General features: G+C 66.0%; 1 protein-coding gene across 1 annotated transcript; it reads left to right on the top strand.

Annotated features, from left to right (window-relative positions):
- Positions 1–65: 65 nt before the first annotated feature.
- On the top strand, positions 66–8,513 carry KCNH4 (potassium voltage-gated channel subfamily H member 4). Its single transcript, XM_027631224.1, has 13 exons — positions 66–141; positions 2,654–2,887; positions 2,996–3,127; positions 3,283–3,410; positions 4,371–4,614; positions 4,826–4,983; positions 5,318–5,525; positions 5,714–5,908; positions 6,093–6,292; positions 6,653–6,902; positions 7,006–7,220; positions 8,141–8,179; positions 8,265–8,513. The coding sequence occupies exons 1-13, from the start codon at positions 66–68 to the stop codon at positions 8,442–8,444; spliced, it is 2,259 nt and encodes a 752-aa protein (XP_027487025.1). The 3' UTR covers positions 8,445–8,513.
- Positions 8,514–10,325: the final 1,812 nt, after the last annotated feature.

Genomic DNA, 10,325 nt, shown 5'->3' with positions numbered 1-10,325 from the left:
AGGGGCCGGGGGCGGCGGAGGCAGCCCCGCCGCCGCAGCCCCGCGGCGGGCGGCCGGGCGGGACGATGCCGGTGATGAAGGGGCTGCTGGCGCCGCAGAACACCTTCCTGGACACCATCGCCACCCGCTTCGATGGCACACGTAAGGCCGGGACCGGGCCGGGGAGGGGCCCCGGGGGCGGGGGGGGAGACGGGGCGGGGGGAGGCGCTGCCCCGCAGGAACGGCTCGGGGGACGGGACTCGGCCGGGCCGCGCAGCCCCCGCGGCTCGACCGGACGCGGCCACCCACGCGCTGTTCGAGGACCCTTCCGTGTAGCCTCGGTACACCGGGACTCCCCCTGTCCGTGTCCCGGGCCGCCCCCACGATGCTCTCCCCGCGCCCACCGCCGGTGCCGCTCGGTGTCGCCGCAGCCGCGCTCAGCACCAGGGACAGATCCCGGTGGCGGCGGGAGGCTCCGCGCGGGGCCCCGGAGGAGCGGGGGAGCCCCGGAGGGGGCACGGCCGGTCTTACACTGCCGGAGCTGACCTGGGATCCCCGGGGCCCCGCGTTGCCCCGTCCCGTGCCCGAGCGGTCCCCGGGCGCTGATCTCCCTCCCCTCCGTGTCCGTGTGCCGGGGCCGGGATGGATTGAAACCGGGATGGATCATGCTCGGGTGCCACGAGTCAGCTCCAGCACCGCTGGCATCATGCAGCCACCTGGGGTCGGGCCGTGTTCGGGGCTGACCTCAGCTTCCCCCAGGATCACCTGGAGTAGGGGTCTCCCGGGCCAGCTGCCTGCGGGGCTGGGTTTCTCCTCCCTTGCTGGGAGGGACTGGCATGAAGATGGCACTTTTAGTCTGCGGCCATTTCCCAGGACACCGTCGAAGAACCTGGAGCACCCTGGGGCATGTGCTGGATGCGATGCTGGGCTGGCTCCTGGCCTGGAGTGACAAGGAGCCGCCCTGGTGGCTCAGGGGTCGTTTACCCAGAGGAACCTGGACGTGGGATGTTACATTTGGGGTGTAACTCGTGAGGAGGCAGCTAGCCTCTGAGTTTTCCCAGGCTCCAACCGAGCTGCGTCTGGAGGTGCTGGGACAGAGCCACATGTGCCTTGCGCTGGTGATCCCACTCCCTCCGCAGAGGCAGAGCGCCTGTATCCGGCTCTCCAAGGGAAGGGTCCCCAGGGGAGCTGCCTGCAACACCTCGAGGCAAAGCCCTGGGAATTTGCCCCGGGGAACCGGGCTGCCCGACTGCCTCTGGGCACTTTTAAACAGTGTGGGGCTTTGCAGGTTTGATGTGCCTCTTATCGGCTTTATCTGCCATAGAGAGGGTTTTAGTGTAGTGATACTTAGAGTGAGTTAACCCTGCCTCTCCCGGGCAGCTGCAGGGCTGTGCCCCGGGGCTCCTGGACAGGCACGCTGGCCACCATGGCTGGGGGCTGCCGAGCTCCCCAAGGCTGCATCCTCCAGCTCGGTGGAGCCACTCCACAGTGCAAACCCTTGTTTTCTTTTCTAATAACACATCCTGGACATCACCATAATCCCAGCTCCCCAGAGCCAAAATCTGGCCTTAGTCACAGCTTCGGGCTATTTTTGCTTCTCCAAGCTAATCCCGGGCTGAGCTGTGCTGTGGTGGCCCCCCTGCACCCCCTTCAGCCAAGGCTGCCTGTGGCCACCATCCCCTCCCTCCTGCAGCCTCTGCTGCCCTTGGCCTGCCCTGGCACCACTCTGCCTGCTCAGTGTGGGCACTGGCATTGCTGTGGGCTCCTCTCTGTTGTGAGGGGGGGCAGAGCATGTTTTCTTGCTCCTGGCTGTGTCGTGCAGGAGTCCTGGGCTGGGGCCCCACCACTGGAGACCGTGGTGGGGCTGGGGACAGCCCAGTTTGCCCATGCTGGGTGCAATCACAGCCCATGCCAGCCCCACACCCACTTCCTTGGTACCCTGCTAGTGTGAGCCCATCTGTCCCACTGGCACAGGGCCTGCAGCAGGAGCTGCTGTGGTCCCAGGACAGAGCCCACGGCTGGGGACTGCAGGACAGAGCTGCCATTCTGTAGCTGGGCAGGGCATGGAGCTTGTGAGGGCTTTACTGTGCCTGGTGCCATCTCCCTGCTAGGGCAGGGTGATGCTGGGGAGGCTCCATGGTGCTGACAGACTGAGGATGCTGTAGTTCACCTCTGGCTCGTGCCACCTGGGCACAAGCCCTTGACTTCACCCAGGCCTGTGGGTGTTCTCCCACCCTCTCAGCTGGTGCTCCAGCATCCCAGACCTCTGGGGATCTCAGCACCACAGCTGGGCACCCCTGGGCTGGCAGTGCCCAGCTGTGTTTGCTGCTGCTCTCGCTAAGCTGCCTGAGCCCGGGCGGAGCTGGAGTGGCAGATGGTGAGAGGGAGGCGTGAGTCGCCTCGCGTGGGCAATGGGGGCCGGCACATGGATCAGGGCTACTTCCCCTTCCAGTGCATGGGGCCGGGGTCCTGCCTGGGTGATGGCCTCGGGGGCAGTGGGGTAGGGGATGAGTGAGCTCTAGGAGCAGCTAGGGGCAGACAGCAGCCAGATGGAGACCTGGCTCTGCTTCCCAGGGCGACCCGTGTGGGGCTGGGAGTGCTGGGCAGGCTGGGCTGCCCTTTGTGCCCTGTGAGGTGGCCCTGAGCCCTCAGGGGCAGCTGCGTCTCCTTTCAGACAGCAACTTCATCCTGGCCAACGCGCAGGGCCGCTGTGGCTTCCCCATCGTCTACTGCTCCGACGGCTTCTGCGACCTCACCGGCTTCGCCCGCACCGAGGTCATGCAGAAGAACTGCAGCTGCCGTTTCCTCTGCGGGGCTGAGACCAGCGAGCCCATCCTGCAGTGCATTGAGAAGGCGCTGGACGACAGGCAGGAGTACCAGTCCGAGGTCTGCTTCTACAAGAAGGGTGGTGAGTGGCACTGGGGCTGGGTCCCTGCCCACAGCTCCGGCTGGCCCTGGGAGAAGCCACCAAGCAGGTGGTGCTGCCCTGCCTTCACCACCCTCTTCCTCCACGCAGGAGATGCCTTCTGGTGCTTGCTGGACATCATGCCCATCAAGAATGAGAAGGGGGAGGTTGTTCTCTTCCTCTTCTCCTTCAAGGACCTCACAGAGAGCCGGGGCAGGAGCCAACCGGGGGACAAGAAGGAGGGTGAGCCATGGCTGTGGGATGGGGATGAAATTTGGGGAGCAGTGTGTGTGGTGGGCACGTGGCAAAGAGACTCCCTGTTCCCTGGTGGGTCCTGCCTGCCATGTACACCCACGGCACAGCACTCCCACTAACTCAATGTGTCCTGTCTGCTGCAGAGAAGCAGAGGAACAAGAAGCCTGGGAGTTCCCACCTGCGGGCCGCACGCAGGCAGAGCCGAACTGTGCTGCACCGACTCAACAGCCAGTTTGTCCGGAGGGACCGCAGCGAGGTGAAAATCAACCGTGTAAGGACCTGGGGGACCCTCAGCTTCACCCAGTGCCTCCTGGGCTGGGGCTGTGATGGACTGGCAGTGCAGCAGCTCTCCCGGAGAGCAGCTTCCAGCAGAGCCCATACTCCTGGGGATGCTGTTCCCACACATGCCCATCCCTGATCTCCCCAGCATTGAAGTGCTCCCCATCCTTGGCAGCTGCACCATAGCCAGGCTGCACATGTGTTTGGCTGGGAGCAGGAGAGCCCAGTGGGTGCCCAGAGCTTGCCATGGGAGCAGCAGACCTGGCAGCTCTGGCAGGGTTGTGCCTCTCCTCACATGCTCGCTGTCAGGAAAACCCAGTGCTGGCTCTGAGCACAGCCATGCTGGCCCCAGGGAGTGCCGTTACCAGGCTGCCAGAGCCGTGGGGCTGCCAGAGCTGTGGGGCTGCCAGCCAGGGCAGGGACTAGAGTCAGTCCTGTGCCAGGCCCTTTGCATGGCTGCAGTACCCAACACAGGGTCCCCAGGCACCACCTGCAGCCATGGGGCCAGAGAGAGGGGCTGAGAGCCACTGGGACCCAGAACTGGTGAGCAAGCAAAGGGTGTCACTGCATCAATCTTGAATTTTGGGGATTTGGGGTGGGATGGCCCTGGCTCTGCCCTCACCCAGCTGGTGTCACATTGCCTCTTGTCAGTGCTGTGTCCCTGCAGGGGGGGTCTCTGCCCCAGCACATGAATTGGCCCCTGAGATGGTTCTGGGCAGCAGCTGGCGGTGCCAGGGGATTACTGTTATTAGCATTGACATCGTGTTAATTGATGTGCCGTAATCAGGCATTCTGTACCCACCTCTGAGGGTGACATCAGTGCATCCATCACCCTGGCATCAGGGAATGGCAGCCAGACTGGCAGGACTCAGGAGGAGCGGGGCCTGTGGTGGCCCTCACCCTCTTGCAGGCCTTGCACGATCCTTGTACCACCCCATGCTTGCTCCCCCAGAACGTGTTTGAGGGCAAGCCATCCATCCCCGAGTACAAGGTGGCCTCGGTGCAGAAGTCCCGCTTCATCCTGCTCCACTACAGCATCTTTAAGGCGCTCTGGGACTGGCTGATCCTGATGGCCACCTTCTATGTAGCCATCACCGTCCCCTACAATGTGTGCTTCATGGGCATGGAGGACAGTCTCTCGGCTGCCCGCAGCACCATCATCAGTGACATCGCTGTGGAGATGCTCTTCATCCTGGGTAGGTCCATGTGTGGAGCCAAGCATCCATCCGGGACGGGGGACACGGTGGGACAGGGATGAGGGGTGGGGGAGAGGGGAACTGGCATTGCAGTGCCTCTGCTGCTGCCCCTGAGCACTCTGGGAGAGAGACCCATGTTCGCTGTGGGCTCTGGCTCAGCTTCCAAGCCACAGCAGGGGTGATGAGGGCTGGTCCTGCTCTCCTGGGGCAGACATCATCCTGAACTTCCGGACAACATACGTGAGCCAGTCAGGCCAGGTGGTGTACGACCCCCGCTCCATCTGCATCCATTATGTGGCCACCTGGTTCTTTGTGGATCTGATTGCTGCTCTGCCTTTCGATCTGCTCTACATCTTCAATGTGACCGTGGTGAGTGTTGCTGGCACAAATGCAGCCTCCTATAGCAAAGCTACAGCTGCCCGCTGCCCCTCCCACTGCCCACCTCCCTGCCCCTCTCCAGCACCCATGTATCCCCAGGGGATTCTGTGCCCTGACAAGCCGTGACTCCGGCTGCCTGCTGGGTGCTGGGCATGGGGGTGGAAGGCTGCTTGGGGAGGAGCTCTCCCCAGCAGACCCCACAGCCCACAACCCTCCTGCCATCTGTGGGAGTGGCAAAGGGTCCCTGTCCCGGGGAGGGGTGTTGGGGTCTGTTTCTGCCCCTGCCTGTAGCTCCGCCAGGTTTACCTGCCTGCCTGCCCCCCAGACCTCGCTGGTTCACCTGCTGAAGACGGTGCGGCTGCTGCGGCTGCTGCGGCTGCTGCAGAAGCTGGACCGGTACTCGCAGTACAGCGCCATGGTGCTCACGCTGCTCATGTCCATGTTCGCGCTGCTGGCGCACTGGCTGGCCTGTATCTGGTACGTCATCGGCCGCAAGGAGCTGGAGAGCAACGACCCCCGCACCTGGGAAATCGGTGAGCAGGTTTGGGGTGCCGGGGTCCCCCCCTGCCGCGGGTAGAGAGCACTCCTGTGGGGCAGTGGTGCAGGGGGTGCAGCCCTCACCATTGGCTCCTGCCCACAAAGGGAGGCTGGGGCAGGGACAGCCCCGGGAAGGGGGGTACTGGCCCCTGGGTGAGGGCTAACCCCGGGCTGTGCTTGGCAGGCTGGCTGCACGAGCTGGGCAAGAGGCTGGAGGCTCCGTACTTCAACAACTCGATGGGGGGCCCCTCCATCCGCAGCACCTACATCGCCTCCCTCTACTTCACCCTCAGCAGTCTGACCAGTGTGGGCTTTGGCAACGTCTGTGCCAACACCGACGCCGAGAAGATCTTCTCCATCTGCACCATGCTCATCGGGGGTGAGGCGGGGAGCAGGGCTGGGTGGGGGGGCTCACCTCTGGCTGCTGGAGCAACGGGTCCCGAGCAGGGTGGTAGGGGAGGTGATGGACACGTGTGCCACGTGAAACAGCCCTGGGTTGCGGTCTGGGGAGCAGCCTCCTGTGCTACCCCTCACCGGGCCTGACGCTGCCCTGCCGCCCCCAGCGCTGATGCATGCCGTGGTCTTTGGCAACGTCACAGCCATCATCCAGCGCATGTACTCCCGCCGCTCGCTCTACCACACCCGCATGAAGGACCTCAAGGACTTCATCCGCGTCCACCGCCTGCCCCAGCAGCTCAAGCAGAGGATGCTGGAGTACTTCCAGACCACCTGGTCGGTGAACAATGGCATCGATGCTAACGAGGTAGGAGGTGTTGGTGAGGCTGGGCCAGCCCCCTCTGGCCCGGTCCTACACCCAGCACAGGGGTGATGGGGCTGGCAGGGCCAGCTGTGAGTGTGGCACTGGAGGGACAAGGTCTGGGGCCGATTCCTGCCAGCACAGGGAATGGGACAGGTACACAGAGTAGAGGCAGCCCACCACCACATCCAGGGCCCTTCTCTGCCAGCTGGGGCTGCTGGGTTCTGCTGAGGCACCAGGGCAGCCAAGCAGAGAGATTCCCTGATCCAGAGGGGCACCTGTCCCCTGGGGCTGCAGGGCTGTGGGAAGGCTTCTCCCTGCTCCCTCCCTGCCTGCTATGCCCAGCACCCTGGCTCCTCTCCCCAGCTGCTGCACGACTTCCCCGATGAGCTGCGCGCGGACGTGGCCATGCACCTCAACAAGGACATCCTGCAGCTGCCCATCTTCGAGACAGCCAGCCGGGGCTGCCTCCGCTCCCTCTCACTCCACATCAAGACCTCATTCTGCGCCCCAGGGGAGTACCTGCTGCGCCAGGGCGACGCGCTGCAGGCCAACTACTTCGTCTGCTCCGGCTCCCTCGAGGTGCTGAAGGACAACGTGGTCCAGGCCATCCTGGGTGAGGGCAGGCGGCGTGGGCTCTGCCCCAGCCCCTCCTGCTGCCCGGCAGGGTGAGGGCCCCAGGGCTCACACCGCTAGCCCACCTTGGTCCCCTCCTGCAGGCAAAGGGGATTTGATCGGTGCCGACCTGTGCAGCACGGACCAGGTGATCAAGACCAACGCGGATGTGAAGGCGCTGACCTACTGCGACCTGCAGCACATCGGGCTGCGGGGGCTCTGCGAGGTGCTGCAGCTCTACCCTGAGTACGCCAGCAAGTTCACAGCTGACATTCACCAGGACCTGACCTTCAACCTGCGGGAGGGCAGCGAGATGGAGGTGGGTGCATGCCCTGTCTCGCAGGCCCCTTCCCGTTCTCGTGGCCCAGGGGACCAGAGCAGGGCTGGGACTGTGGCACAGCCATGGAAGGGGGGTCTCTGCACCCCATGCTCACGGTCCCCAGGCTCCAAGGCTGGGGTGGTGGCTGCGGCTCTGCCACCCCTGTGTACAGGTACATACTGTCTTAGCTCTGTGCAACCTGGGGAATTGGCAAAAAGAGCATTTGCAATGCAGAAGGCTGAGGCAGAGGGAACTGAGGGGGCACTGCAGGATAAGCAGCTGGGGCACAGCCCCCCAGAGTGCAGGAGACAGCCGGGGGCTGCAGGTTTAGTCATGCTGATGGCTTCAGCAGCTGGGGGGATGTTCTGCGGCAGAAATGGCTCTGCAGCACTTTTCCTCCCCCAACTCTGCTGTGAGAGGCTGGGGGCTCCTCCAGAGCATCTCTCCCAGTACCCACTGCCCACAGGCCCGGTGGAGGTGGGGTGGGAGGTTGTTCTCTAGGTCCCAAACAGCCCTACCAAGACCCATCATGTCCATTGCACAGGAGAGGTGTAAACAAATCAGGGACAGAGGATGCCAGGAGTGTGCACCAGGTCCTGCAGAAGCCCAGTCACCCTCCTCATCTGGCTGCACCCTCCAGGCAGAGATGGTGCTCTGATGGCTGAGCCTGGGATGGGATTTAGGACAAAGTCTTAGCTCTGGTTCAGGCAGTTCACCATTGTCACAGCAGCAGCAGAGAAAGGAGAGTGGGCAAGGGGCTGCCGAAGGCTGGGGCTGGGGCTGATGTGTGCGGCTGGAGGAGGTTTGGCTGTCCAGGGGGGCACCTAGAGACCAGGGGGTTGTGGCCTGTAGCCGGTCCCGGTGCAGCCGTGCGGGGGTCCCACCTGCTGCTGAGCCGGTGCCGTCTGCTCTCTCCGCAGGGGCTCTGCCGCTACTCCCGGTCCCCGCGGCTGCCGCAGGTTTGTACCGTGCCAGGGCGATGGGGGAGGACGGGGCGGGGGTGGTCATGCCCTGGACCAGCCCTGATTTCCTGCCCAACCGCAGCCTCGTCCGGAGAGCGGTGCTGCCCCGGAGAAGCCCCTTCCCTCTATTCTGGAGGATGAGGAGGAACTCGACGAGGTCTTCCAGCAGTCGCCCGCCAGCCCCCCCCCGCCGCAAGCTGCTGCTGCCCCAGCTGAGCAGCCCGGCGCGCCGCGGCTCCCTGAGCAGCCTCCTGGGCGATGAGCTGTGCCAGGTCTCAGCCCTACGGCGCAACTGCCGCTCCCCGGCCCGCGGCAGCCGCGGCCGCAGCCCCTCTCCGCAGTGCCGGCGGGACGCCCGGCTCCCGGAGCGGGATGGCCGGAGGCCGGCCAAGCTCCTCATCCCGTCCCTGCACGCCAGCGGCCCCCCGGACCTCAGCCCCAGGTACGGCTGGGACGTGCTGGTGGCTCGTCCCACTGCTGCGGGTTTGTGCCCGCCAGGCTGCGAAGGGTCCCGGGGTGCTGCTGGAGGTGGTAACAGAGGGAGGAGGGGGTGGTGCGGGGCAGCTCTCACCCCCTCCCTCTCTAGAGTCGTGGATGGGATTGAAGACAACGGGGGGACATCAGGGCCACAAACCTTCTGCTTCAACGTGGACCCGCCGCTGCCGAGCGCGACGAGGGACTCCCCCACCTCAGGTACCGCCAGCAATGCCGGCCAATGCCAGGGCTCTGGCCCCGGGGTGGGGAGCTCGGGGAGCCCTCTGCCACCAGCCGTGTCTCCCCCGTCAGGGACCGACGTGGGCTGCCCAGCCCTGGCGATGGAGGCAGAGCAGATAAAGCAGAACATCAGCAGGCTCAACCAGGAGGTGCGGCGGCGACCAGGGGTGGGCACGCGTCCCCGGGAGCCCCGGGGGCACCGCCCGGTGCTCACTGCTCTTCATCCCTTCCAGATCAACCATCTCAACCAGGAGGTCTCGCACCTCAGCCGGGAGCTGCAGGGCATGATGGAGCTGCTCAAGGGTCACCTGGGTGCCCTGCAGCCCCCCGCCTGCCCCTGCCGCCTGCCCGTGGCAGTCCCGACGCCTCCCCGGCTCCCGCCGCCCGCTACCTCGGTGCCGTCCTCGCCTCCCGTGCCCCCCTCGCCCCCGGTGCCCCCCAGCTCCCGCAGCTCCCCCTCCGCCAGCCCCCGGGCGAAGCGCTGTCCGGTCCGCAGCCTCTCTGCCCACGCCACCGCCCTGCGGCACCCCTGGGTCGGAGCCGAGGGGCCGAGCCCGCCGCGGGGGAACCCCCCCGGCCCCGATCCCCGCCGGGGCTCGGATTCGCAGCCTCCCCCGCTGCCGCCCCGCTCCGCCCTCTCCTTCCCCGGCTGCTCGGCCGGGGCTTGGCCCCGCGCCCGCCCGGAGCCGCGGTCCGGCTCCACTAGCTCCCACTGACCCCGCGGGCACCGGGGGCCGGGATCGGGGGAGCCGGGACCGGGGAGACCCCGCCGGGGGGACCCTGCCCAGGCTGACCGTGCTCCCCGCCCCCGGGGCCCCCCGGGACGTCGCGCTCCGAACTCTTGCAGGGATTTTGATACGGTTTTATACTCTTCGCCCACGGGGCCTTTCTCACAGCCCAGCCGGGCTCGGGAGGGGCGGGCGGCGGGGACTCGGGGGGGGACCTGGAGGCTGAAATCCCTCGTGGATCCGGGAGATCCCCGGGAGGGTCTCCAGGGGTCACGGACGCTGCCGCCCCTCCGCCGCTGTAGTTCCCGTGGTTCTGCCCCGCCCCTCCCGCGTCCCCCGCCACATCGGGAAATAAAGGCTCTATTTTTCCAGCCTCGGCTCCAGTGAGTCTCCGCCCTGCCCGGGGCCGCCCCGGGTGCCCCCCGCTCCCGGTCCGCCCGGACACTCTGGACTACAACTCCCAGCAGTCTTCGCGGACGCGCAATGACGTCACGCCCTGCTAACGTGGGGGCGGGGCGCTCTAGAGGAGGCGGGGTCCCCCCTAGGCGGGGCCAGAATGATTGGCAGTTCTCGCCGCCTGTAGGCGCAGGGAGGGGGCGGAAGGGGTGGGCGGATCCGGAAGCGGAACGGGTAAAGGCGGAAGTGAGGGCCGGGGCCTGCGAGACGCACCGGCGGCGGCGGGAGCGGCGCTGCGGGCGGTG

The sequence above is a fragment of the Corapipo altera genome, unplaced genomic scaffold, assembly GCF_003945725.1.
Source record: "Corapipo altera isolate COAL_440 unplaced genomic scaffold, ASM394572v1 61282, whole genome shotgun sequence".
Taxonomy (NCBI): Eukaryota; Metazoa; Chordata; class Aves; order Passeriformes; family Pipridae; genus Corapipo; species Corapipo altera.
Note: the sequence above shows the minus strand (reverse complement) of the source record. Positions and strands in the feature narration are given on the sequence as shown.

Coding starts and splice junctions, on each gene's coding strand:
- KCNH4 (XM_027631224.1), top strand. CDS start 66: ATGCCGGTGATGAAGGGGCTGCTGGCGCCGCAGAACACCTTCCTGGAC. Junction 6,293..6,652: donor ATGGCATCGATGCTAACGAG/GTAGGAGGTGTT, acceptor TCCTCTCCCCAG/CTGCTGCACGACTTCCCCGA. Junction 8,180..8,264: donor GGTCCCCGCGGCTGCCGCAG/GTTTGTACCGTG, acceptor GCCCAACCGCAG/CCTCGTCCGGAGAGCGGTGC.